This window comes from Xylocopa sonorina, chromosome 3 (genome assembly GCF_050948175.1).
Source record: "Xylocopa sonorina isolate GNS202 chromosome 3, iyXylSono1_principal, whole genome shotgun sequence".
In the NCBI taxonomy this organism is placed as follows: domain Eukaryota; kingdom Metazoa; phylum Arthropoda; class Insecta; order Hymenoptera; family Apidae; genus Xylocopa; species Xylocopa sonorina.
Genome location: NC_135195.1, coordinates 11,196,361 through 11,222,008, shown reverse-complemented (window position 1 = coordinate 11,222,008; position 25,648 = coordinate 11,196,361). Strand labels below are relative to the sequence as shown.

The 25,648-nt window shown below is 47.1% G+C and overlaps 1 protein-coding gene and 1 long non-coding RNA gene across 5 annotated transcripts in view; one reads left to right on the top strand and one right to left on the bottom strand.

Moving 5' to 3' along the window:
* Positions 1-25,648, bottom strand: part of LOC143422285 (neurotrimin) — a 264,124-nt gene that overhangs the window by 86,639 nt on the left and 151,837 nt on the right. For all 4 annotated transcript variants that reach the window (XM_076892835.1, XM_076892836.1, XM_076892837.1 and 1 more), the window contains exon 3: positions 16,132-16,319. In XM_076892835.1, the coding sequence (XP_076748950.1) occupies positions 16,132-16,319 (188 nt within the window). The remainder of the gene's footprint in view (positions 1-16,131; positions 16,320-25,648) is intronic.
* LOC143422297 (uncharacterized) overlaps positions 1-25,648 on the top strand; it is a 346,242-nt gene that overhangs the window by 304,467 nt on the left and 16,127 nt on the right. The window lies entirely within an intron of this gene.

Below are 25,648 nucleotides of genomic sequence, written 5' to 3'. Positions count from 1 at the left end.
AGTTAATTTTGAGCAGATTCAAAAGGTTTTACCTAATGCACCTTTGTGTTGCGCTGTTAGATAAGAAACGGGGCGAGGAAAGGGGGAACGTTTCGAGGGGGAATTTAATAAATGGAGTGGTCGAGTAGCGGGGGCAGCCGATCGCTCTAAATGCGAAACGGTGCGAAACACGAGCGGAAAGGTGGGTGAGATCCTGGACGGTTGATGGAGTTGGCACGTTGCATTCGTGAGCCGTGCTTTTAACTTACGGGGAAAGATGTTTGCGCGAAAGTTCGACGGAGCTGCGATAATGCCAGCTGAAATCCTGACGAATTGAAATTATGCTTTGTCTTGTCGTTGCTGTGATAAATTGGCGCACTCGCGATTGAACGGTTGGGAACGAAAATTCTTATAAATGTCGCCGGGAATTTCTCCTGTTCGTAGCTTGAGTCGTGTCAAAAATTATTTTCTAATTTTCCCAGCTGCTAAAAGCGCAGAGCGTTCATTTTTCACTTGTATCTATCGACTGCCTATTGAGACTTTCCATTTCATCCATCAATTTCGTCCATTCATCCATCAAGTCCGCTTCACGGGCAACGTGAAATAATAACGAATTGGAATTGCTATCTCGATGCGATTTATCAATTGCGTAGAAACCAAGAAACGCTGTTCCACGAACGGATCGGATCCCGAGCACGCTCTTCCCGTTTCCGCATAGTTCCGCGATCGTCTTTCTTCCGCGGCCGAAGCCGGCTTTTTCCTTTCCCCATTCCCGGCTTTTCCGCTCGATGCGCCGATTCTCCGACGCAGCCATTAAGAAGTACACAGAGCCGCGGTGTGCTCACCGTTTTTTCCGCTTCCGTTTCTTTCTCTTTTTTCCAAAGCTCTTTAAACGCCACCTTCGAGGGTACACGCCGCGCCACTACGGCTGTGGCACGCTTTAGTGCATTTCCTGAGCTTTTAACGAGACCCTCATAAAAGTACTGCCCCGGCTGTACGGACCCTTATTCTTGCTATTTAGTAGCGACTAACATTGCCTGTACGTATCACCAGCTCGCCGATTGTGAGCTCGTGTTACCGCAATCGTACGTAGCTCTGATATATCATTTTTATACTTTAGCTGGCCACTTGGTAATTTGTTATTCGTTAATGTATCAAACACATAAATGCAAAAAGTGTACAGTTGTCTCTGCATCCTACAAATTCCTTCAAGAGAAGATACTCGAATCTCATTATTACGATCAAACGATCCCTTTCCAAGTTACTGAAGACTATTCTTCGTATTGTACATTCTCAATACAAGATTTCAATTTCTACGTTTCTGACATTGCTCTGCATATTCTACAATCGATACGATCGATGCACTCCTCTCGTATCGCACGAAAAATAGTCCAATTACCCTCAACAGGCCACCCATCGCCATTCACCAACTCCATCGTCGATCTTCCGAGGAGGGACAATCGCGGGACTCGATCCACGATTCCATTCACTCCGCCCGGCTTCCGGCGGAGTGAAGGACCTAGAACGAACCTCGAAAAAGCGGGGGATTAACAGCTGGCTAATTGCTGACCGCAAAACCTGCAACTCGCTCCATTCTCGCCTCGTTCACATTCAGTTTCATCATCGTCCGTCTTTCTATCGCGGCGCGAATACCACCAGGAAGCGGTCGTCTTCTCGAACGTTTCTTTCCACCTTTGTCCGTTCCTCATCCGTCGCCACGATTTCTTGCGAACAGGACGAGTTGGTCTGTTCCAGGCGAAGCCTGCTCGCGGCGTTCGTCGTTGTGTCTGATTCCAAGGGCAGTGGCGCGGCACGCCGGAAGCTGGGCTCGCGGATTACCCTACGGATCTCTCTTGGTTAGACACCGTTCGCGAGATCCAATTTCCAGCAAAGCGCGCAATGTACCTAAGTACGGCGGCAGCCACTTTGCTTTGACGAACCGGAAGCGCACGCGGAATCCTTTGCCACGTTTCTGAATACGAGACTGCACGGAGTTCGGTTACTTCGCTTCCGTCTTCGTCTTCAGGGTGGTCTCTGTCTTTCCGTCTTCTCCGTGTGCGCGTGTCCCGCGTGATCCCCTCGATCGTGGTAAATACTTAATTCGCTATCCTACGACGAACGCGTGAAATTCATTAATATATCGTACGTAACGTGCTTCGCAAAATAATTGAATCTCAAATTTAATCAAACTAAAGTTATTAATGAATTATCCCGATATGAAAGAAAATTTTCATCTCGCCTCTGACAGGGGGAATTCTGACACTGACTGGATTCTCATTACGGTCCGCGGCGAAGTGCCTTCTTCCGGTAATGGCATCTAGCCGAGGTAAGACGTCTTTTGGTAATCGCGTCGTTCAAACGAGATTTCGATATCTAACGCTCGAGGATGTCCGGGGTCTAACGGAATTCGCTGGATCTCGATCGCGCAGCCGGTGCCCTCCTCCAAAGTTGAGAAACGTCGGGAATCACGCGAGGACGCGTTCAGCTTCCACCCCTCGATATACCTCGTTTCAACGCCTTTATTTTTCTCTGCCACCGCTGCTCCTTTCGTTTTCCACCCCCGAAGCGTTTCTTTTCTCTCCTCCCTCCTCGCTAAATCCCTCGCTTTATCCGTCCCATCGTTCCCGCGCGCTCGATATTAGCCAGGAGACGGTCCTCTTCACGGCTGCGCCCGCAGAGACACCCTGTCCCACCAATTTCAGTGATGGAGCTCGATGAATTTTCAAACGCCTCCGATATTGCGCCGGGTCCACGTCGAGCAGACTCTCTCGCGACGACCCCGATGGGGACGATGCCCGAGCTCCATCGAGTCGTAGCCAACTTACTCCAGGTACACTTCCGAATGTGATGCCCGCAGATACTTTTTCTGATTTTACGCGACGGATTTAGCGGATTTTGTCCCCTGGAAAATACTCGAGCAACGAGGATTTAGTTTTGGGGGTGTATTCGTAAAGAATATACTTCTGATACTGCGAGTCAAAAATTACCGTTGCCTCGATAGTATATGAAGTGGATTCAAACAAGCGAAATTTACGCTGGAAGAGTTATCGTAGATCTTGAGAGTCGAAAATATCTTGGTGAAACGGGAAGCGGAATTATCTATATTTTATGCAATCGATGCTGCACGCCCCTAACGAGGAAGTTCCATGTCGATCCGTGACCGAGCCTAGATATTCCGCGCGGGCGGAGACAAAAGAGTAGGTGTAGGGAAGCAGAAAAATGGAGTTCACCTCTGGCAGTGATGGAAAATTTGCATCGTTAGTTCTGAATGATGTACGGACTGAGTCGTGCTCAGACTTACAGACTCGTCCGCAGACAATTTATCCGCGTACGGACTAGGTACTTCCGAGGACAGCCTTTGGTCTTTTGAGGGAACGGGGTATCTGGTCCAGCCTATCGTAACTCGCGTACGGTGATTCGAGCGTTTGAATAATTGCTGCAGGTTCAAAGAAAATCGCGGAGCATCGATAACGGTCGATGATTTCGCTGGGGAGGCTAAAATGCCAGCGTGACCAGCAGAAACCACTCGCGAGGGACGAGTAAAATTGTCTGCGAACAGTTCGAAAAATTCTGCGAATCGTGGATCGTTTATTCGATAAATTTGCAAAATGTGATATGGACAGCTCTTTAAGCACGAGCGGCTCGAATTCGACGCTGGAATCACGAAGACGATCGACGATCGTTCCCATTCCGACTCGCGACGTGACGGATGACAGATCTCCGCGGACCAAGTCGAATTTATCGCGACATCCACCGGAATTTTCAATCTTCCAGCAATTATACGTCTTCCGTTCTGTCCTCCGTCGTCGTTTTTCCACGTTCATCTTTTATACGAGAGAGAGAGAGAGAGAGAGAGAGAGAGCACGAGTATCGACACGTCGATACGACCGCCATTCCTTCACGATGGATGCGCTAAGGAGGACCGGTGGAATGCTCAGACGCAAAAAAACAACGTCAAATTCCCCCAGCGCCGCAACCAAGCCTCGGATTTATGAGGAGTCATTAAAATTCTTCACTGATATCACGCGCGCCGTACGAACTGCTATGCGCCACGAGAACCTAGGAATACCTTTTTTTACTTTATTTCTTAAATTGTTTGGATGATTTCCTGGCGAAGATGACGGGGACAATTATTTATATCGTATAATATCCACAGCGAAGTTCTCGATTTAAACGAATATCTCTCTCGAGAAGTATATTTTAAACAAAAGTAAACTGTATTTCGACAAGCTTCGTTTACGTCAAATTCTGTTTGTCTCATTGGCGACAAATCATCATTATCCCTTCGGAAACAACCCCTCGAACGAACCAGAGCGCACGACGGAAGCTTGAAATCAACCTTCAACTGATAAATCGCGACGGGCATAAATTTCTGCTCAGGGATTATCGGATCGAGGTTTGTTTGAACGAAATTAACGAGGACGGATTGGATGTAGGGGGTGTGCAACGTCTAAAGCGCAATGTCGCGTAGTTTCGGGGGTCTCTTCCGGGCCAATCGAGCTGGCGAAGTTTCGCCGCGTCTATATTCGCCAGGCTGGCCAGTGCATGCCGGAAAATAAACAAGATTATCGAGAAAGCTCCGGCGAACGGTCGCAACTTGCTCGCGCCCCTGCACCTGTCGAATATATACGATTTCTGCGGCCGCCGACCACGGACGTGCACACAACCGCGCGCGTGCTCCCTCGCCGCCGGTCCCGTGTGCTGGCGCAAACACAACCGAGTACACATATTTGCACTTATGGTTATCCGCGTTGGTATCCTACATATTCTAGAGAAGTACATTTGTGGAAGTTCGTATCGTATTTTTTTTTTTTTTTTTTATGATACGAATGACTGATGGTCTTCAAATGAATTAGAGGGTTGTTTAAATGGCAGAAAGATTTTGTAATAAGGAAACGAAATAGTTTCTGTAATAGATATTTGCCGACAATGGATGCCTGGTAGTCGAGAGTACTAATACTCGATAATACTCAGCAATAATTCAGTTTATTTCGATGTGACGTTTAAACGCATTAGGAATTCGGTGTATCGAGCACACTGGCGAAGCTAATTTAATGCTACCGTAGGATAGCATTGCTCCGTAGGATATTTAGTAAAGGCGAGTCGGCGGTATCGTAACGAGCATTTAACCGTGTTGGACTGTACAGCATCGTGGGGAGATCAATAACGGAAGATGATAAGGAAACTCTCGTTTTGTTTGTTGAATGAAAAGAAAATGGCGGGTGAATGGAGTTCAGCCTGGGCGGGGGTGGAGAGATTGCATTGGCAATATCGGGTATACCTTCAAACGGAAGGGGATCGAATTGAATTTTTCTCGTAATACCGGAATAAATAGTTTTAATTAGATTCCCCGAAGAAACTTCAGAAAAAGAGGTTAATTGTTTGTATAATTAATATCGAAACTGTTGTGTCGTTTAGTTTTCGAGGGACGCGTCCCTCCCTCCATCCTCTTCCTCCCCTTTAATTTATCTCGGAATTTCTTTCGTCCAACTTCCGTCAACTTTCTTTCTCATTTTAGCTTCCGTTTTTTCGCCCCTCCCCCCGTTCCTCTCGCGCAGATTGTTCGATATTACAAACGGTGCTGCAATCGGAAGGACTCAACTTCGAAATCCAATTCTACCGTTCTCCTGGTAACAATAAGTTTCATCACTTTTTGTTTCCGAACGCCTTGCTTCCGTTAATATCTTCCCTTTTCCCCCTATTGCGATTCTTGTTCCTTTTTAACGTGGGAAATTGAAGATAGAAATTGTCAGAAATCGATCACTCCGCGGGAACAAGATCGAGATCAGGCACGGCGCTAAAAAGCGTTCGCTCAGATTCGAACTGCGCTTGTGCAACGAACAAACTACGCCGACAATTGACGTGAAACTCGACTAATAAATATTCGTCGACTTGGCATGGCCGTAGAGCGACGGGCACGTGTTCCACGTTGGACGGTGGCTGGGATGGCCGGCTTCCGAAGGATGGCCACCAAGAATTAATGAAGCCACGGGCGCATTCGGCCGCGTGACTGGTAATCCTCTTTCGGTATTTCCTGAAGCACCGGTTTGGGATTGCACGTACGATAAATAGAGATAATCCGGGCGATGTGTGTATGGGCCAGGAAATATGCGCCGTGAGCGTGGCCACGTACGCTTCGTGGTCGTTTCGGGAATGGTCCGTAGACACCGGAACCGGATGAACGAGACGCGCCGCTAGAGGGATGATCGTTTCGTTCGCGCGATAGCGTGCAAGAATACGTACCACCCGTAGATCGCCTCGAATTAGCGTGCCTTGCTTCTCGAGATTGTTTTGATACAATTAGCGAGCGAGCGAGCGGGTGAAATGACGAACGCGAGGCGGTAACTGAACGTGTCCTGCGCGATTATCCTTCGCGTATCTCAAATTATTCGAACAACAGTCGTTGCATATGCCTCTGACAGATTTTAAGAGCCGTTACTGATAAGAACAAACCCACGCTCGCGTGGAAATATTAATTTAGAATCTCGATTCGTACGATGGAATACCTCTGTTCCACAGATGTACGGCTAGCGACTGGCAACCGCAGAGCTGTACGTCCTCCGTATCTCATCCGAAAATTAGTGCAACAAGCGATAACGAGCCCGTTCACCGTCCAGCGGATCCTGGTCCCTCGAAAACAGACACTCGCACGCATCAACGGAACGCTCGCAGTCGTCCGTGTCCACGTAGCGTTGTTCTCGAGCGAGCGCGGCCTTAATTGAAGAAGCATCGTCATCGCGATCATTGTTCTCCTTCACCGTGATCGTGCTCACGCGAACGGATCGGCGTCGTCGTAACAGCAGCTTCCTCTGGCTGCGCGCCATGCACATTGTTCCTGCGCCGCTTTATACGTGTCCGCCCACGTGTGTGCGCGCGCGCGCGCGCGCGCTACCACCCCATTCTTTCGCGTACCTCGTTGGCTTCATTTAAATCGAGGGATTTGCGTTTGTTGCGAATCCATAGTCCTTTCTGCACGATCGAGGCGACGATTCTGATCCGAGGACGTTTAGTCGGAGGGAAGAAACGCGAGGAATGGAGAAAGAATGGAAGATGGGGATGCGAGGGACGTGTTTTAACGAGAGGCAGTTAAAAATTCTGGTTCAGCAAAGTCAGCGTCAAAATGGGATACGCGCTGCTCCTTTTCAGCGTGATTGCTCTGATAATACAGTTGCTAATCTCACACGCAGGTTACAACTTACCCCTGATACGTGTAAAATTACTATCAGAGGGTACGCGTTACAGTAGAATATAATGCAACGGTGTAAATTATACAGCCGGTAAGAACTCTACCATGCAGCGTAATCCTATTAATCACACTCTTCCAACGGATAACGTGTAATAGTTTACGCAGTAATACTTGGTTGAACGGGGCCTTGTAAGTAGATTGTAGGAAAAGCAATTTCCGGCCGCTCGAGGAGGGATGGACGACGACGGGAGCGAGAACGGCGGTGGGGAGGGGTAAGGAAACGGCTGGTGATTAGGGCGATAATCTATAAATTATTAAAAGAGTGGATCGCGGGAATTTTCAGAAGGCCGGAAGCCGTCCGCCGTTTACGTCGATTTTTCTCCCGCGCCGGGACCCTTTCCCAGGATACATTATGGGATTATTAGAGCGGCTGGGTGAACTAATCTTTCCGCAGGCGAAATTGCTCGCTCGTACCTTCGCCTGGTGGCAACCCCGTTTAATAAACTTCCTGGCGGCCGCGCTTTGCGGCCCGCCGCGCCAGTAATTTCTTTAAGGCGGTTCTTATTACGCGCCGGACTCGCGCGATCCGCGGGACGAATCCAACGTTTTCTTCTCTCACCTCTTCTCTTTCTTTCGTTCGATCGGATGGAGTGATTGCTCTGTGCACAACGATCGCGACAACGAAAGACCCGTCAGGCGACCTGGAATCGAAAGCAGGAAGAAATTCGCTGAAGGGCGCGGAGAACGGTGGGTGCTCTCGCGCTGGATTACGCCTGCAGGACGATAACGATATAGGGGAATTATTGTTTGGGGGTTTTGCGGTTGCGGATGAAGGGGTGCTGTTCTGGCGTGTAGCTACGCGAGGTAACCAATTTTAGATTCCATTTTCAGGGGGACGGGGATTACGCGTGGCACGATGATGATGGACGGTAGAATAATAGCGCGATAGATTAGTTAGGTTAGGTAAACGGTACGGATTAATAGAGAGAACGATAGACAACAACGCGTTCGTACCAGCGATACTGTAATTAGAGTACAAGTGTATTTGGGCATTCGACTGTTACAAATTTAAGTGGAGAACGGCGATCCGCGTGTGGCTGTCTGCTAATCGATAGCGAAATGGTAATCGCGATGCATTAAAACTGAAACGAAACTCGGTATCGTAACGGGCAAGCGACCACGTTCCGGTACAAGAAATACATTTAATGTAAATTGAACGCACTATTTCCGGCAACAGGCCGTGGTAGCAGTAACTCGCGAGAGAATTTAATTGGAGGGCGCCGCAAAAACTACCCGCCGACCATATACCACCTCTTTCTGGAAAAACAGGCCAGGTAATATCCTCCAGTCCGTGCCGCGATGTATTAACATCGTACGTTTATCTAGAGCAACCTTTAGAACAATAAATCCTAAAATAACGAGTTAGAAACGCGGTAACGAGGGGCGGGATGGAACTCTGATTAATTTCCCCCGCTGTCATGCGCGGTTTTTTCGTCCCACGCGCACAGTTGTCCTACGTATACGTAAACTACACCTATTTCGAAACAAATTTATCTCGTTTTCGACGATGTTACATATTTTTCCCCCTCTGGACAGTGCAAAAATGTCGCGACGATTATTTCTACGAAGAACAGTTTCTACCAAAATCGCGTAGCATTACGCGAGGCAGTTATCGTTTCGATTTTGTCATTTAAATTAGCAAAGTGCCCCAATAAGACGCACCTTCGTGACATCGAGGAGAAAAAAAGCGTCGCGCGATCCAGAGATGAGTGCACGCGAGATAGATTGCTTTTCGCGATTGTTACAACAATTATTAAGACACCATCGATAAGACACAGCACGCGAGCGCGCTCAGCCGGAGGACTACTAATTACAGGACACGATAAATGGCGGGCGCGTCCATTTATCATCGGAGAATATTAAGCGGGAGCGGACTCGCTGGGAACTTTATGCAATTGTTTCAGCGATTGCGAATCAAATTATTCAAGTCCGTTGCGGCCGGCATTAATCTTCCAAAGGATAAATATCTTCGCATTTTCTTCGAGTCGTTAAATACCTCTTCGTTAAACGGGCAATGGACGTTTCATTCCCTTTCTATTAACCTTGCGTACTTCTCGATGAATTTAACAGTGTCATCCTCCGATACGACACTTATCGCTCGCTCGCACGGATCGCGTATGCGCAATCGTATTCAAGGAAACTCCTCGTAAAAATTATACACAGATATATAACTTTAAATACAATTTACAGTTTAAACGTCGCGAGCGCAAACATACCACGCGATTAATTGAGCCGTAAATATTTATGGTGTGATTTCACTTTGGACGGTTTGAGGTAATCGAGCAATCTTTGTTTATGACCTCGAAGCTTTACTTGGTAAGTAAAATGTGCATCGATAAGAGAAACAGATAAGAGGAAAGCTTAATCATCATTACTCGTTCTTATGCTACAGAACTAACATTTTAATGAATATGCATGTCGGAGAAATACGAACAACTGTCTAGCGAGTATTCGTTAAACCCAGCGACACGCGGAGTGGAAGAGAAACGAGAAGAGAACGCGAAACGATGAGATCCTTCCAGTGTGATCGAAAATCGAAGATGAAGGAAGAAGGGTAGCGGAAAATCTCGAGAACTTGCAACAACTTTATACGTACTGGTTGCTAGTTTCTGTGGCACACGAGGCTATTTAGCGAGGTGACCGATATCACGGATTCTCGTCCCTCCGTCTTCCTCACCCTTTGTTTCGCAAACGAAACCTCTTCGAAGCGTCCTCCCGACATTCTGACGAACTAACTCGACCCAATTTGCCAGGACGCGATGAATTACCAGCTGTCCACACCCGTTGGACGAGGAGGAGGATAATAGTGGAACGGTGAAAATTTCGCACGATACCGCTTCCAACATTAGCATTGATACGTTATTAACGTCGCAACGCGTCTTCTTTATCGCGACTAAGTAACAGACAATGACTGCATTATAAACGACAGAATGCCGAGTTAAGTTGTTTAAAATTCCAATGTCGAATTTCGCTGGTGTTCACGTTCAACTGCAGGATTATTAAATGTTACCTTGGCAATGTTAATTTGTTATTGTATTTATATTGTTATTGCGTTGTTATTATATGGTAACGTAATTCTAGCTCCTTTGCAATTAACTATTTCATTACAATTACGATTACACAACCTGAATTTTGAGTACACTTAAACAGCGCACTATCGAAGATAAGTACCGAAAGCTTTTAGCGAATAAATGAATATCGTATACCTGTCGCTAAAGGTACCCACACCTAAACGCTGAAGAATTACGGCTAATTATCGACTACTGTGTAATTTTCAACTGAATAACTAAAATTAGCATTTAAAGAGCGATTTAAGATTACCCAGCGTTTATTTCCGCGATAATACATAATAATTCACTTTGTTCAGCCACAAATATTTGAGGTAATCTAGATTAACTTCCCGTTGGTATCGTTCAGAAAATATACCGATACCGATTCGCGCAAACGAAAAACGTAACATCATCAACCTATTTCTGTTTGACGAGTAAACTGCCGCTGCACACCCGTGATGCATCGCTGTTCCAGAATTCGTAACAATATCCGATGAAATCGATGCGATCCGTGACTACGGATAAATAAACGATTCGTTACAAAAAGTATTTGCACGCATCGCTGCATTCACTTATACATCGCACTCCACTCGTCGCGCTACCATTTTGTAACGATACTCTCGCGCGCGCGCGCAAAAAAAAATTCCAACTTCCGACGTTCGAAAAATGAAACAAGCCTCATTGGACGCACAAGCGCTGTCAATACTTCTGTATCCACTGTAACAACCCCCATCGGCATTCATCCCTACGCAGCCCAGTTTCATCTCGTCCCTTGAAGCTCATCGACTGCGGACTCGAACGGACGCGGAACTACATCGAAGACCACGACCGGGTCGACGCTTAATAGCAGCTGGTAGAATCGAGTTGCCTCGTCGTGGAACCTCTCCGCGTCCACCCTCCGTGGAAAACGCGATCGAACACCAGCGAGCAGGGCGAGATAGCCGTGGTTCGGTTTTTCCTTTCGTTCGATTCGTGCCTGGAATCCGGTTTTCGTATCACGTTGATGGCGGGCTCGCGTGCCCCGGCTGACAATGCCGCGGCGACTGCACCCGCCGCTGACCGTGTGGATAAATAGAAACGTTCACCCCCGCGTGCTGGGCGCGGGTACAATAGAAAATTAATGGCGAGCCGGCCCCGGAATACGGATAGCGAGTTCCGTCGCGGTTCAGCGGCCACTTTTGTTTTCGACGCTGTCGCGGCTTTCGCTGGGGGGGTGCGTCGCACGCGAAACTGATATCGCGGGCGTCCGATTACTGGGGTACTCTTTCAACGATTCGCACGCTCTGTGCGTCTGTACTTGGGTGTTGGACTGTTTTTCCAGTTGAAACTGTAGTAGACCTTCGTCGCTGCGCCGTGAGTTGTGGGAAATTGGCTGTTACACGCGCTGCGAAGTGCGCCGCGGGGGTGTTAGTTGCGTAAGGGTGCGAAGCAGCAGAGTCAAGTAAAGGAAGCGGACGCGTGGATATTATAACGCGAGAAAACGGAAACGTTAAGAGAGTATCAACGCTTCAATTTTTGGTAATGAAAAGGAAAAGAAGGGAAAGTAGAGGGTAGTAATTTGTTAAGACACCCCGTAACTTTGAGGAATAATTATATCCCTTCAGCACGCGTTGCACACCGCCCCGTAATTAGAGATTAGTATCGCGCAACACTGTTCTCTTCGCGCGCAAACAAGCCTGAATCAATAATGCCGCGGAATTAAGTTCGCACGATTTCTTTCCCTTAAGCAGTTCAGCTATTCGTTCCACCGTCGCTGTATTTTTCACCCGACGTTCGTGTAATTTTCATACCAGCATCGATCCGTCAATGTGCCACTGCTGATACTCGCTGTACGAACGTTTCTAAGCGGCCATAATGTTGCTGTATGAAGTGTGTACAAAGATCGCGGAGTACGAGCGTGCGTTTCATTAGTTGGAAGTCGCACGTTGGGGTGAAATGGGGCTGCGAGGAGGAGAACGACGAAGGATTGGAGAAGAGAATTCCGAGATGTGGGCAGACTCGTTTGCTTTGTTCGAGTTATATCAAAGTTTGCTTATTCTAATAAAATTCGATTTGATATTCAACGTTTCGGTAAGCGCAGATTCCGACCGAGACCTTGTTAGAATCGACGAAAGCAGCGTTGCAGTAGCCATTACAGTAGCGTTTCGAAATCCGCTTGAGTCTCCGCGCAGTCGAGTCGTCCGAATTTCAGAATCAAAGGAACAAACGGCTTCGATGCTCCCTCGATAATACGACCGTCCGTTCGAGAATCAGGTTAACCCCCGCGTCCAGGATTTAACGAAGATATCGGGTGTACCGAACCGGTCGCCTTTTGCGTACTGTCACGTTGAATCGCGACTGATGAAATTTTATTCGAGACCCTTCGCCCCTCGCGTGCTCATTACGGGCTTCCCCCGTGGTTCAAAGGATTCCACGTTCTTGGATAACCCTCGCCCCGTCTGCCTCTTCGACGCGAAGATCCTAACTATAATATCTTCGCGCCCTGACTCCATCTGGTTTTACTTCTTTGTCCTCGACGAGACGGTCGCTCTTCTACCCGTGCTCGTCAAATGCTTTGCTACTGCTTTGATGTTGAATTAATGTAAGTCAGATCGAGGCTCGTGTCTTCCTTGGCAAATGAGAGGGTTGCTGAGTTTGACTCTCGTTTCGAGCGGGTTCTATAGGATTCACAATGCCTTATGTTGTTTACTTTCGACCTGCTTTTGCTCAATTAATATCGCGGCTAACATTGGTGAATCAAAGTTGGTCCGATTGAATTTTTCTTAGAAATATTCCCAAACGGAGACGTTCAAGTTTTGGGTTCCAGAGTAAGATTAATTAATGCAATTTTGAAGTAAAACACGAGAAAGTCCCTTTCAGATTGTGTCGAGTGGGCCAAAAAATTTTCGAATTTTTCAAACTTCCAACAGATTCGTTTGACGCAGCACACACCACCGCAGATCGAATTTCAACTCTTCGAAAGTTTTAATGGGTGATCGTGCAAACATGATCTCGAAATCAAATACCCGAACTCGGTTGTAATTACTAAAGTGTACTCTGCGGAATAAACTTGGTCGCATCGTCGCTGAATATCGCTCAACTACCACCCGTAGAAATTTTACGCTGGCAACAAGTTTCCGGCTAATTTCATCCCCCTGAAAAAATCCCTTCCTTCCTCAACGCTCGAATCTCGAATTTTTTTCACCGAAAACGCAACGTTGCGTGTAGTTTTACAACACCAGGTCCTCCAATATCTAATTCGCACGTGTCCTAAAATTTGGTAAAAAAACCGTGGCACAATTGGAAACCTTAAAACCCGATATTTTCAACCCTGGAAAGCGCTCGACGACCACCGGGTCTAGGTTTTCAACTGTATCCAATTACAGACGGAGCTTCAACGACCGTCAAGTATTTACCTAGCCAGAGTAATTTCATCAATCGTTTTTCGCGTGTATCAAAAAACGAACGATCGCAGGCGAGCGTCGTTAATATTTCGCGAGCCACCCTCCGCGGTTAGAAACTGACCGTATCACACGGAACAGGACGAGTGCCGAGGCAACGCGGTCCTCTCGAGCAGGCCGCAATCGAAACTGGGTTATGTCATACATATGAATGAGGCGGACGCGGTTATACCACTTTTTTTCCGCGGACGAACATCGAATCTTCGAGCATGGGCCGTGTTTTCAATCCGCGGATTAACCGGGACAAGCTCGGCTTAAGGTAGCTCTGCCCGTCGACTCGTTTGCTTTTTCCGCGTCGATTTTTCGCCGCGCGAACTGCTTGACTGCGGCACAGAGATTTTTATTATTTTTCCTTCCTTTTACGTTCGATGCCCGTACGTGTATTGAAACCGTAATAACAGCGGTATCTCGTAAAGATAATTAATTGATTCCTTGAGGTGAAGAACGTACTATATTCACGGCTACCCCTTACACCTTTCGTTGCCCGTGAATGGTGAAATGGAGCTAGAATAATTCATGCGATCTAATCTTCCCCGAGGTGATAGTAAAAATCTCATAAAACATGGTCACGTGAATTACGATCACGAATTCCTCCACCGGTTCTCTCTTTGTGTGTATCTTATTCCCGTGTATAAGAGTCGGGCTCCGGAAAATAATTTATAAGCTTTACAAAAACCACCGCCGGCCTTTGGTGATTTATTATTACTGGTACGATATTCCCCCCGTGAAGAATCGTTCCAATGGCATCGCTGTAAATTAATGAAACAAGAAACCATTAAATTACTACAATCATATCTCCTCTGCGCGACATAAATTGAACAGCAGAAAAAGAAGGGAAAATTAAAACGAACACAGGGAGAGAGAGAGAGAGAGAGAGAGAGAAGGAACATATAGTAGTCAGTGTGCAGAATTGTCCTTCTGAAAGGATGTAACGGATGCATCCCGGTTAATTTAAATGGCCCCTAATAAGTGTGAAATGGAGTCGCACGGGTAGAGAGAAAGTGAGAGAGAGAGAGAGAGGGAGTCGTCGGCATGAATAAACATTGTAGACACACCGTGTGGACCAGTAGCATTTTGTTGAACGGCAACGTGGAGTGGCTCGTGGCGGGCAAGCGCACTTCCGATGCATCCCCGTGGAGTTTGCTACAGACAGGTGACGATCCATTGTGCCGGTAAAATATTGACACTCGATATTTTCCTGCACTCAGCACGCCGGGAAAAACGTTTACACGCGAGCCCATCTCCGTGATGGAGGTCCACGGTTTTTGCTCGACCACCTTCGGCCGCCGTTGCTTTCGCCGATATTAGTTTCACCCCTTACCCCCTTTGAGCGCCAAATGCGCGCGGCAATTATTTTAATTTCCGCGCGTCTTACCCGCCACCGCCGTTTGCACGGTGCTTTTAAGCCGTCCTGGAGTTTATCGGCGAACTGACAGCCATTTACCTTGGAAAATATCGCTGCTTCGACAAATCCGCTATGCACGCATTTAATCGGAAAAGTTTTTCACTTGAAAAGTAAAGATTTCTGTTTATAACAGAGACGTCGCTTGTCAAGAATGGCAAACTTTCGCGTGCGAACGCTTGCGCGAGCGATCGAGAAGGTTTTTTTTCCCCAGATCGAACAGGGCTAACCTGGTCGCGAGTAGTATTTCAACGTTGCATTTTAAATCTGAACTTTCCTTATGAAACTTGCAGTTCGAGCATCGACCGCGCTGTACAGGTAACCATCTATCCGCGCTGTACACCATTACTCGTCCGGATCGCACGCGTGGAAATTGCAATTGAAATTCGTTCCACTTTTCATCCGACTGGCGGACACGAAACGTCGATTCGATCCGCGTTTTATCCTCGGCTGAACTTTTCCCCCGCTATGGCGTATGAATAGGGAGACGCGGCAGGAAGGATAGTCTTTCGCGAACATCCGCGCGGCCCAGCCGGATAATACGGTAAGTGTCGAACATAAAGGGTTAACCCTGAATAATTAATACGGGACGTAGCCCCTGGACTGTCGGATTGTGAATCGAGGGCTCTTAATCTTCCCCGTCGTTGACCCAGATCGAACTCAAAGCGCCCAGCCCCGCGACTCCGACGATTCAATCGACATCTAAATAGGCGTTTATGAATGTTTGATCCACCGCGAGTCACGAGAGCCATTGCTCGCCATGTTTTACACGTGGACTCGACGATTCCACGAGATTTAATAGCTTCCGTTGCGTCGAATCGCGTCGTACAGGTTCGATACGTTCCAAGTTTACTTTCAACTATCGTTTCGGGACGAGTACTCGAAAGTGGCTATTCAAAAATATAGTCGAATAAGGATAGGAAGTTTCGTGATGAAATTTCATAGTTTGAGAGAGAGAGAGAAAGAGAGAGCTCGCGAGGAGGTAACCATCGCGTATTTCGACCGCGTACTTACCGTCTTGTTCCCCAAGTTCTTCACGCGGCAGTTCAGGTACGCAGTCTTGCCCAGAATAGTGGTCACGTTCTTCGAGTTCGAGACGTCGAAGTACGGGCCCGACTGTGTGCCAGCCTCGTCCAGGCTGTTCTGGTGAACGTTGCCATTCTTCCCGCTGCCACCGTGCAGCACGCTGTAGCAGTGCGCCCCTGGAAATCAATGGAACGAACGATCAAATCTGAGCAGAACGCTCCCAGTGTTCGTTATCGCATTTCAAACCGGACTCTATCGGGCTCTGTTCGTTAACGGACGCGAATAATGGAGAGATTCATACCGCCTCGGCCTCTTCGTTATTTACACCGATGAAAAACGAGGCTGCCGCATCGAAAACGGATTGCGGGTACCTCGATTTACCCGACCAACAATGGCGCGAGGAACCCTCCGTTGCTTGAAAAGTTAAACAGCACCCGGTCGATAGTCCACGATCATTCAACTAACAAACTATCGTTTTAGAAATGGAGATCGAACGTATAGATAGATATTCTTATTTCAACGTTTACGTTTGAGTTCACGCATACGGCAGTTTTGTTATTAGGAATCGCAAACAGAGTAGGGAAAATCGTGTACCACAATCTATCTCGATTCTCTATTCCGTGGTCTATTTGTATACGCATACTCGATTGAAAATCGCGATAATGGTACTTCGCGAACCAGTAACTTCAGGTATACAACTCCGTGAACGACAGGGGGGTTGGAATCGCGCAACCTACACAGCGGCGCCCTTTTTCAGCCAACCTGCGCGCGTACTCGATTAAAACGTCAGTCAAGCAGCGACGACGGCAGCCCAGTTCGGGTGATAAACGTTCGTGTTTTTATCTCTGCATAGCGCAGCCATAGTTGCGGTACCAACTTCCCAGGCGAATCTGTTCAACTAGTCCGCGGCGTGCGGACGACGTACAAAGCCCTTTGCCGGCAGATACTCGCGAGCAACAATCGGCTGTTTCCACCATTGTTCTGTTAACGGAGACCGTCGCGACTCGCTCGTTTATCGAACGAGCCGTTGAATTTCTTAACGTGCACCGATGGAGAGATTAATTGCATTGATAGAGCGAGCAGGCGTCCATCATTGAATCGGTAGGCATCGTCGCAGGCTCTGACGCTGATGCGGTCGTTACTTATTTATAATAACAAGTGCTTCGAACAGCCGCACGCTCAGACGTTGCACTTGACAACCGAGTCGTAAAACAGGGAAAGTTTGTCTCGAAAGTGTACGAGGAAGCTCTACGATCGGAACGAATCGTACGTGGAAGCTGTTACATCGAAGATTCAATTAAACGGATCGTCAACTACGGTGAAAGGTCCCGACCTGTAACCGCGTTGTAAAACTCGTTGTAAAACCGGGATCGAGAATGAATTACACGATCTTCCGCCGCGTGTAAATCAGAAAGTAATCGAACCCCGGCACGGAGCGGATCGAACTAACGCGGGATCGCTCGTTTATTTCCCTTTACGATTTTTAATCTGGAAACGTCCGGGAACGATTCCCGGTAAAACGGTCCGTAAGTGTTCCCGAGTACGTCCGGGGGATACAGTTCCGAACTGTTCGCCACTTTTCGCGAGTTTCACGGGAAACTTCCGGAATGAACTTTAATGCAGTATACGGAAGTTCCGCGACGGAACGCGGGGGACCGTTGATTTCACCGCTGTCCCGAACAATTACCCAACTTGTTTATTATTTTAACGCGCAGCCTCTTCGCTCGCTTACGAGCTGCTGAAAAATTCCTGCGAGCCGAATCGGGGCCACCGCCGCGAGCGTCTATCGGAAATTTTCGGATGACACCAGGAAAATATAGTCCCGTCGAATCTATTCGCGCGGCCGATCAGTTTCAGATTTTAGCGGCGAATAAACAGCACCGTCGCGATAATTTTAATCAGCCTCGCTGCGGAAAATTGATTGGAAATTATGACCAGCAGGTCGGGCACCGTGCTGTGTCTCTGGAATGGTAGCAATTGTCCTGGTTCGCCCTGGCAAAACGTAATTGCACGGACGCTAATTTATTTACACAAAAGGCGCACTAATGAACGCTGCAATCTGAACGACACTTCTCTTATTGTGAATCACAATACTAGCCGTGATCTGAATACCCTGAATTTCCTCCTGCGGGAAATAGAGACGATCGTATCTTTGCTCTGGAGCGTTCTTATTAAAAAATTTTTATCGCGCAACCTCGCAACCTTCCTGCTTTCAAGTGTCAACGCTGTTAAAGGATAGCGATGTTCAATAATTTCGAGGACACGAGTGATTTTTGTAAGAATTTAATTAATTTAGTTGTAGAATGCGTGTACTATTTGAGGGTTGAGAGGTTCGCAGTAAAAACTGATCGATTAGCAGAAGTAATTCTTTTTAGATGGAACACTGCGATGGCAAATATTGGCGTAACGATTTTGGAGCGCGGTGCCCTTTTTTCGAGGAGGCACCAGCGGTAGTCGTCGAAAGGGCGAAACGCAGACGTAATTGGCTTGTTATCACTTTGGCAGCCGTTCTAACCGCACGATTCGTTTTCTACGGGTTTCGCCGGTAATTACGGCGCACGGTCGAGAACAGCCGAGTATATAATCGAATCCCGCTGCTCTTAATTGCGACGCGATTACGCGCGCGGACGGCTCCCGTAAATATTGAATTTACCCACGTGCTCGTCTAATCTCCTCCACCGCGACATAGGTTTCTCTCTTTCCAATAATATCTGCACTGATGTACAAGATACCATGCGAAATTAGATTCTCAAAATAAAGTGCAAAATATTGATTCTGTAACATTCGAAATTGATAATTTGTAACTCCATCACTTCCAGAGTCTCCAGAACACTAAAATCTCTGATTAAATTTTGCATATCCTATATTTGTATAAAAATGTTGTTACGTACATTGAATACGAGTAATAAGAAGACGATAACTTTAGAAAAATTGACGCCAGATTTCATTCGGAAGGTTGGCGTTTCTTTTTTTTTTTTTTTTTCTTAAGAAGGAGAAAAGGAAGGAGACGTCGACGTCGACGATAAAGAAGCCAGGGATACTCGACGAGGCGTGCGACGGCGCATTTAAAATTTAAAAACAGCCGAGGTCGCGAGAGATCCTTCAGGCGCTTCTCGAAGAATGGCGATTTTTTAAGCAGAGCAGGAAGTTTTCGATTCAGCGTGGCTTTTTGTGCGGCCGATTCTTCGCTACTAACGCTCGCGGAAGTTGAATTGCTTCGAGAGCTGCGCATCCGACATTTCCCGTGACTCCTCGTCGCTTTAATGATGCGTCTTTCTTGACAATTTCTTCTGCACCGTGTAATACGAAACTTCGTGCGATGCCCGGAAAGCAATTCAATTCCGTCGCGATTTATTTCCATCGATCGACGAAACATTTAATACAGAAATTAGTGCGAAATTTTATTAGAATCTTTCCTCGTTTTCTTCTTTCTCGTTCAATTTCGTCGAGTTTGCTATAGCTTCAGCTCTTTGCAGTTCTCAACGTTCTACGTACTTATCTCAATTTTTCTCGTACGACCACAGAACTAAACTAAACAGAGGTCATCTAATCATTTGCATTGTCATTAAAAATGCAAAACTAATCTTGAAGAGAAAGGTCAAGTTATTCCACGGACAGGTGAAGCGCAAAGATTGTACAATAAAAACCTCTTTTGACGATCGAGTCTTTTCGTGCTCTCCAAGTTAGCACTCCGCGTGTAGATAAAAATTGTCTGCCTTCGTTAAAAAAGTTCGTTCGCGTTTAAAATATCTTTAACCGCGACGAAATATCGCGCGGAAATTCCGCCTGCGAACAGGGTACAATTTACAAATAATTAACGCATCTGAAACGCGGATTTTAATGAGCCTCAAACTCATTTACGATACAGTCGGTTAACAGAACGAAGTATCACGTTTTATAAATTGTTAAATTACCAACAAATTTCACCCGAATTTCCTCTCGCTTATAATTGCACGTGACCGCTCGTTATCTCCGTTGCCGTTGAATTCTCATTTTAATTACACGCGTCTGTAAAACTTCGCCTGGTGATTTTTAAATCGCGGCAGCGGCGTTTACCGCAACATCGATCCCGTTTCGAAATAACGATTCCGTGCCGGTTCTCGCAATTCGCGGAACACGCGGCGCTAAAATTCGTTGGATAGCAGCGAATTTCTTTATCGAGTTCCACGAAAGCGTTATTTAGCGACAAAGAATTTACGTTCGCGCGCAGGTGAATCGAATGATCGAAACTACGTGAAACGGGCAACCAGCACCGGTTGACGGCCGTTCACAATGGCCGCGGATTAATTTCATTATGGATCAGACCCTATTGAACGTGTTCCATTGCAACGTAACCAGCGTTTTATTCGCAAAAAGCTTTCCCGACCTTTCTCCGCTGCGAACAGCCCCTGGGTCGCGCTTTGTTCTCCGCCACGATATTTCCTTTGGCACGCGCGTGATCGCGGAGAAACAGAACCGCCATTCAAAGACAGAACAGCATGGGACGGTGAAAAAAGCTAATTGGAATTGGAAATAGCCTTGTCCAATAAGTTCGTGCGATGTTTTCACGAAGGTAGAAACTGTATTTCTTTGAGCACGACCGATTTGTTCTGAATCTAACAATTTTACTTTTCATTTAAGGTTACCATAGCATTTCTCGACTTTTTCCCGAACTTTCTCGCGCATTTCAAACTACATCCATACTGTCGTAAAATTTACACGTAAACTTGTTCGAAAATTCAGAATACACAAAAGGCTCTAATAAGTATGGGATCTAGGTTACGTTTGGATTAAGTTGGGTCAACAGTTACGTTAAGCACGTTGAGCAAACCCGGATATAGCTGCACATGCTCCAAAAGCAAATGGTTTTAGTTCCAACGTTCATTGCAGCCCTTTCACTGTTCTCAAGGCATAAAATATGCCTTCAATTTATCTGATCTCGGATTTATCGCGTATACTAAGAGATTTAGGTTTACGACTTTCTAATTGTGATTAATCGCGCGATCCTATCCCGTTTCTGTTTTTACGTCACCTTATTACCATCTTGATCGCTATAGTTCCAATTATATTTTACCTATGCACTCGCTGCATCTCAGAAACGTATCGTACGTACAAGTGAAAATTGAAATTAAACTTTCCGATATAAGACGCGAACGCGCGGTGAAAATTGAGAATGAACAATTATCCGCGTGCGTGTCCACCCTTTTACGGGCCTTCCGCGACAGCTATGCGAAGCATAATCGTATCAGCACTATGTTTCCAGCCGTCAGCGACGCATTAACCCTCTCTAGGAGCGCTATGAACCCATGCATGGGACCACGAGCAATTAGCGAATATGCAGTTATAATCGTTAAGCTTTGTAGATGTAAGCTGTGTAATTTGAAAAGAATTAACCCAACGCCGCAACGTTCTACAAGCATCGCAGCTGGCTTTGTTCAGGGGTTGAATGACGCACGAATAATCACAGCCTGCCACAATGGTAGACCATGAACGTTTCCAACGTTCACGGAAGATTTAAGCGTGGACAAAATGTAAAATCAGATTGCTCGAAAAAAAATATACGAGGAAACGTCCAAAGTAATGTAAGCGTACCATAATGTTCGTTTAATTATCATTCGAATATCGTTCGATCGTTGAACGAAGCAATTAGAGTTAGACTTGGAATTAGCGAAACAAGTCGAATAGACGCGGAACTCCCCTTTCATCGGGCGCGTCGCTGCCATCAACCCCCTAAATCCAGAACCGTCGAAACTTGCCTCCGGGGCTGGCAAAAGTCGTCCCCTCCGACATCCGGCTCTACCACTAGCGTACACAGCCGACAGAAAACTTGGAATGGCAAGCAAACGCTCGAAGCGGTGCCTAACTTTTACTTATTACAAGGGACAACTCCGCCATAAGCCGTTACCCTAGCCGCGCGAGTCGCGCGTCGAGAGCCGCCGTGATTTCGTCGCGCTTCCGCCGGGAGGATTCCTCCTCCACTAAATCTCCGCGTTTCACGGTTCGAAGACAGCTCGTAAAACATTCTCGTCGCCCGGAGGGTGAGCACGGCGGTCCCTGACAGATGGGCGCGGGGAGGTCGAGCCCGCGCGGGACGACGATCTTTCAATCTAGCCGCGGCGCGGTCGTCGAAGAAAGAGCAGGAAGCCGCCCGCGCGACGGACCCGGGTCTGCTTTAAAATTCAAATTCCCAACTTTTGCTTAAACGTCCCTCGGATAGCCGAGATTGCCGCGCGTTTCGAGCACCCCCTGTCCCACGAGTCGCTCGCTCTGCTACCAGCGAGGAAAAACGAGCCACGAGTCCTCCAATGGTTGGTGATGTAGAGCAGAAATAGAGGTACGCTCGAGCGAGTGCACGTGCGTGTGAAAATTCAAATCGCAGGGTAATCGTTGATAAGTAAATTGATCGTGGGATTAGAAGTCTCCGGTGGAATGCGACTCTAATGTTCGAGGTTGCGTTACGAGACAGGCTGCGGTGTGTCCGTTGTTCCTTTCGTAACAAGCGAGCTCGAGTATCGCTGCCCCCTCGGTTAACGAGGGCTTCGATAATCAGAAATTAATTGGAAGAAAATTGAGCGCCGTGGACCTTGCGACGGTGGTGCGTCCAGCACGATAATTCGTGGCGGTGGAAGCCGAATTGGCTGGTCCAGTGATCAATTTCGGACTACCCGTCAACTAACTTCCCCTACAACTCGGCTCAATAACACTGGCTGCAATATTAAGTGATTTATTGCGAACGGTTATCAAACTTTGAATGCGCGTGCACGAGGAGATTACAGTTTACTGCACAACTTGAAGACATGTGTACGTATAACGTGCCTGGTGCACGTGTGTAGGCGCGCAAGTTACGTATACACGTGCGCTAATCTACGAGCCGCATTGCTAATCTACGATATTTAAAATTCTCAGAAATAATTCAGAAATTTAAATAACACTTTCGCCACTTTTTCTTTTTTAAAGAGGAGAGAAATTCCTCGGTTATCGATTGCACGAAATGACACGAATATTCGTCTTGTCGCAAATAAAAGTAGACGCACGCTGTTTCCAGCGCATTGAATCGTGCGAGCGAAGCACGTAATGCCCGAGCACCGAAAGGAACCGTATTCCAAGCCCATAACTTTTATCGCATCGATCTATAAATTATCGAAACCAAGAAGAATTGACCGGACGACGTGGCCCAGGGCAGCTGGAACCACCGGCGATTCAACAGGCATCCGACAGCGGAAGCAAAAGAAGCGGCCTGAAGAAAACAACGAACGGCCAACGGGGCGCCTGCGGCCGTAGCGAAAATTAATCCAATCGGACGCGCGTAAAATCAATTCTATGATAAATCTTCGGTCGAATCGTAAATAACGCCGCGCTAAGATCCAACCGAGATCGAAATATGGAGTACCCTCCGAACACCGCCAGGCGACAAAGAAATATGGTAGCCAGCAGAGGGGTTGATTTATATTTCCCGACATTCTAGACTTTTTCCGTCCGATAAATATAGATCGAGAAACAGCGGGAGATCGCGTCGAACCGTTTCTTTTACATACCTCCAAGACTTCAATTATTGTTTCGTGGCCATTTTATTTGCGAACCGCTACGCTGCAGTGAATAATTCTCTCGACGATTGCCATCGTGTATGTACATTTGCGCCATCCGCACCTGACGACTGCATACCTACCCCGGGGCACGTCTCTTTCGAACTGTCCAGCTTCCGAGCCCTTATTCACCTACCCCAAACGGAACCTGTTCCGGTAGCCTCGTCGTGTTTCCGATCGTTCGACGGGTCCCGCTCGTAAACTTTTTACTACGATTCCCATACAATATGATGCTCGGGACCATTTGGAAACGGGGGCAGCGGGAGCCACCCCGGGGCGTTTATTTCGATCCCTTCCGACTTCGCAGCCCCCGCGTCGAACCGAGCGAACAACCGCCTCTATCTTCGCGGATCTAGAATTACGAGAGCCACCGCGATATCACGCCAGTTCGGATATAGAAATAGTACGGTATTGATTCCGCGGCCGTATGGGACCGGGATGTAGCGACGAGGCGGTGTTATTTATGATTCCGCCATGCCGCTGTTTATCTCCTCTCGACGCGCCATCGATCCCTAGATCCTGCGGTTCCGGATGACGCGTCCTCCCTCTTCCAGCATTCGAGTCGAGCGCCACCTCTACGCGTTCGCCACGTTTCGAACTTTTCTTCCTTCTCAACTTAATGTCTTCCTCGCGCGAGACTGTCTCGAGAGTTAAATTCAACGTTCTCTAAAGCGGCGAGGATACTCGAGCAACCCTTCCGTTCTTATTTCCGTTTACACGTATACTAAGCACTTTTCAAATTGTTTCGCTGTGCACGCGCGTAAACATGACAATGAAATTCTGCTAATCGAAAGTGACAAGAGCTTTATTGATATCTAGTTCCGCGTGCTCGTTATCTTAATGACTGGCAGGGTCCAGGTAACGCCTAATCGGTAACGAGGCTTCTCGTTATCGCTCGTATCCCAGCGAACTAGACCATTATGGTAGCCAACTAAAACCCCGTTCGCGAGAGGGATTGGCGGAAACGCGTGGATTTTTTACGTTTTACATTTTATCTGCGAAACCTTTGTGGTTCAACCTTTCTGGAACGGCTTGATAATTTGATGCACTTGAAAATTGTTCTCGATTTGAACGAAGACAGTTGTTACCGCGATTGTTTGAATATTCACGCGAAGAGAAAATGCCACGATACGATAGAATTAAACGATCCTTCTTCTGCCCCGTACATAATCGATGAAACAACCGGTTCGTTATACAATCTCGATGGACCATTTATTGCGAGGCTACTGGCGAAAGGAAGTTTCACGCGCACTATTTTCCACGTTTAATAATGAGCGCTCGACGGCGTTGCGCGTCGTCTATTGCATAAATGAAAGACAGTCTTGTGGGATGAGGCAAATCGTCGTGTAGTCGAACGACCGTATCGAATGAAATTTGCAATGGAAATTTAATTTGGCTGGGTTTGTACCGAAGTATACCGACTGCTCTTCGTTCTTGACGTCGCTCAACTTTCTCTGCCGCGGAATTTTTGACGCAGAATACTAGATACTACGAAACAACCCCAAGATTATTCTTAATTCACCAGGCTACGCTTACTGTTAGAGGTATTTGCATCGATGTACCTTGTTATCTGCTTATTAGATTATTTTATTTGACATTCGCTTGGGCGTAGCATAATTTTGTATACTCGCGACACTTTCCGCAGACGAAGAATTTGCTCCTATCTGGGAAAGTTCATCGTAATAAAAAATGGACCAAGGAAACAGGATCGATCGAACGAACCGTGGAAGAATAATTTATTCGAATATCAAATTAGCTCGGCGAGCATGACTCGGCAGTGTTTAATGCAAGATTCATAAGCCACCCTCGTGAGTAGGCGGTTGCAGGGTTGCTCGAAAAATTTGATAAATTTCATTCCTGGCGAAGAGAAATGTTTCGCAGGCTCGATCTACCGATCGAATTTGCATTTTCGCTGTGTTGGAGCACAAGCACGGTTGTACGGT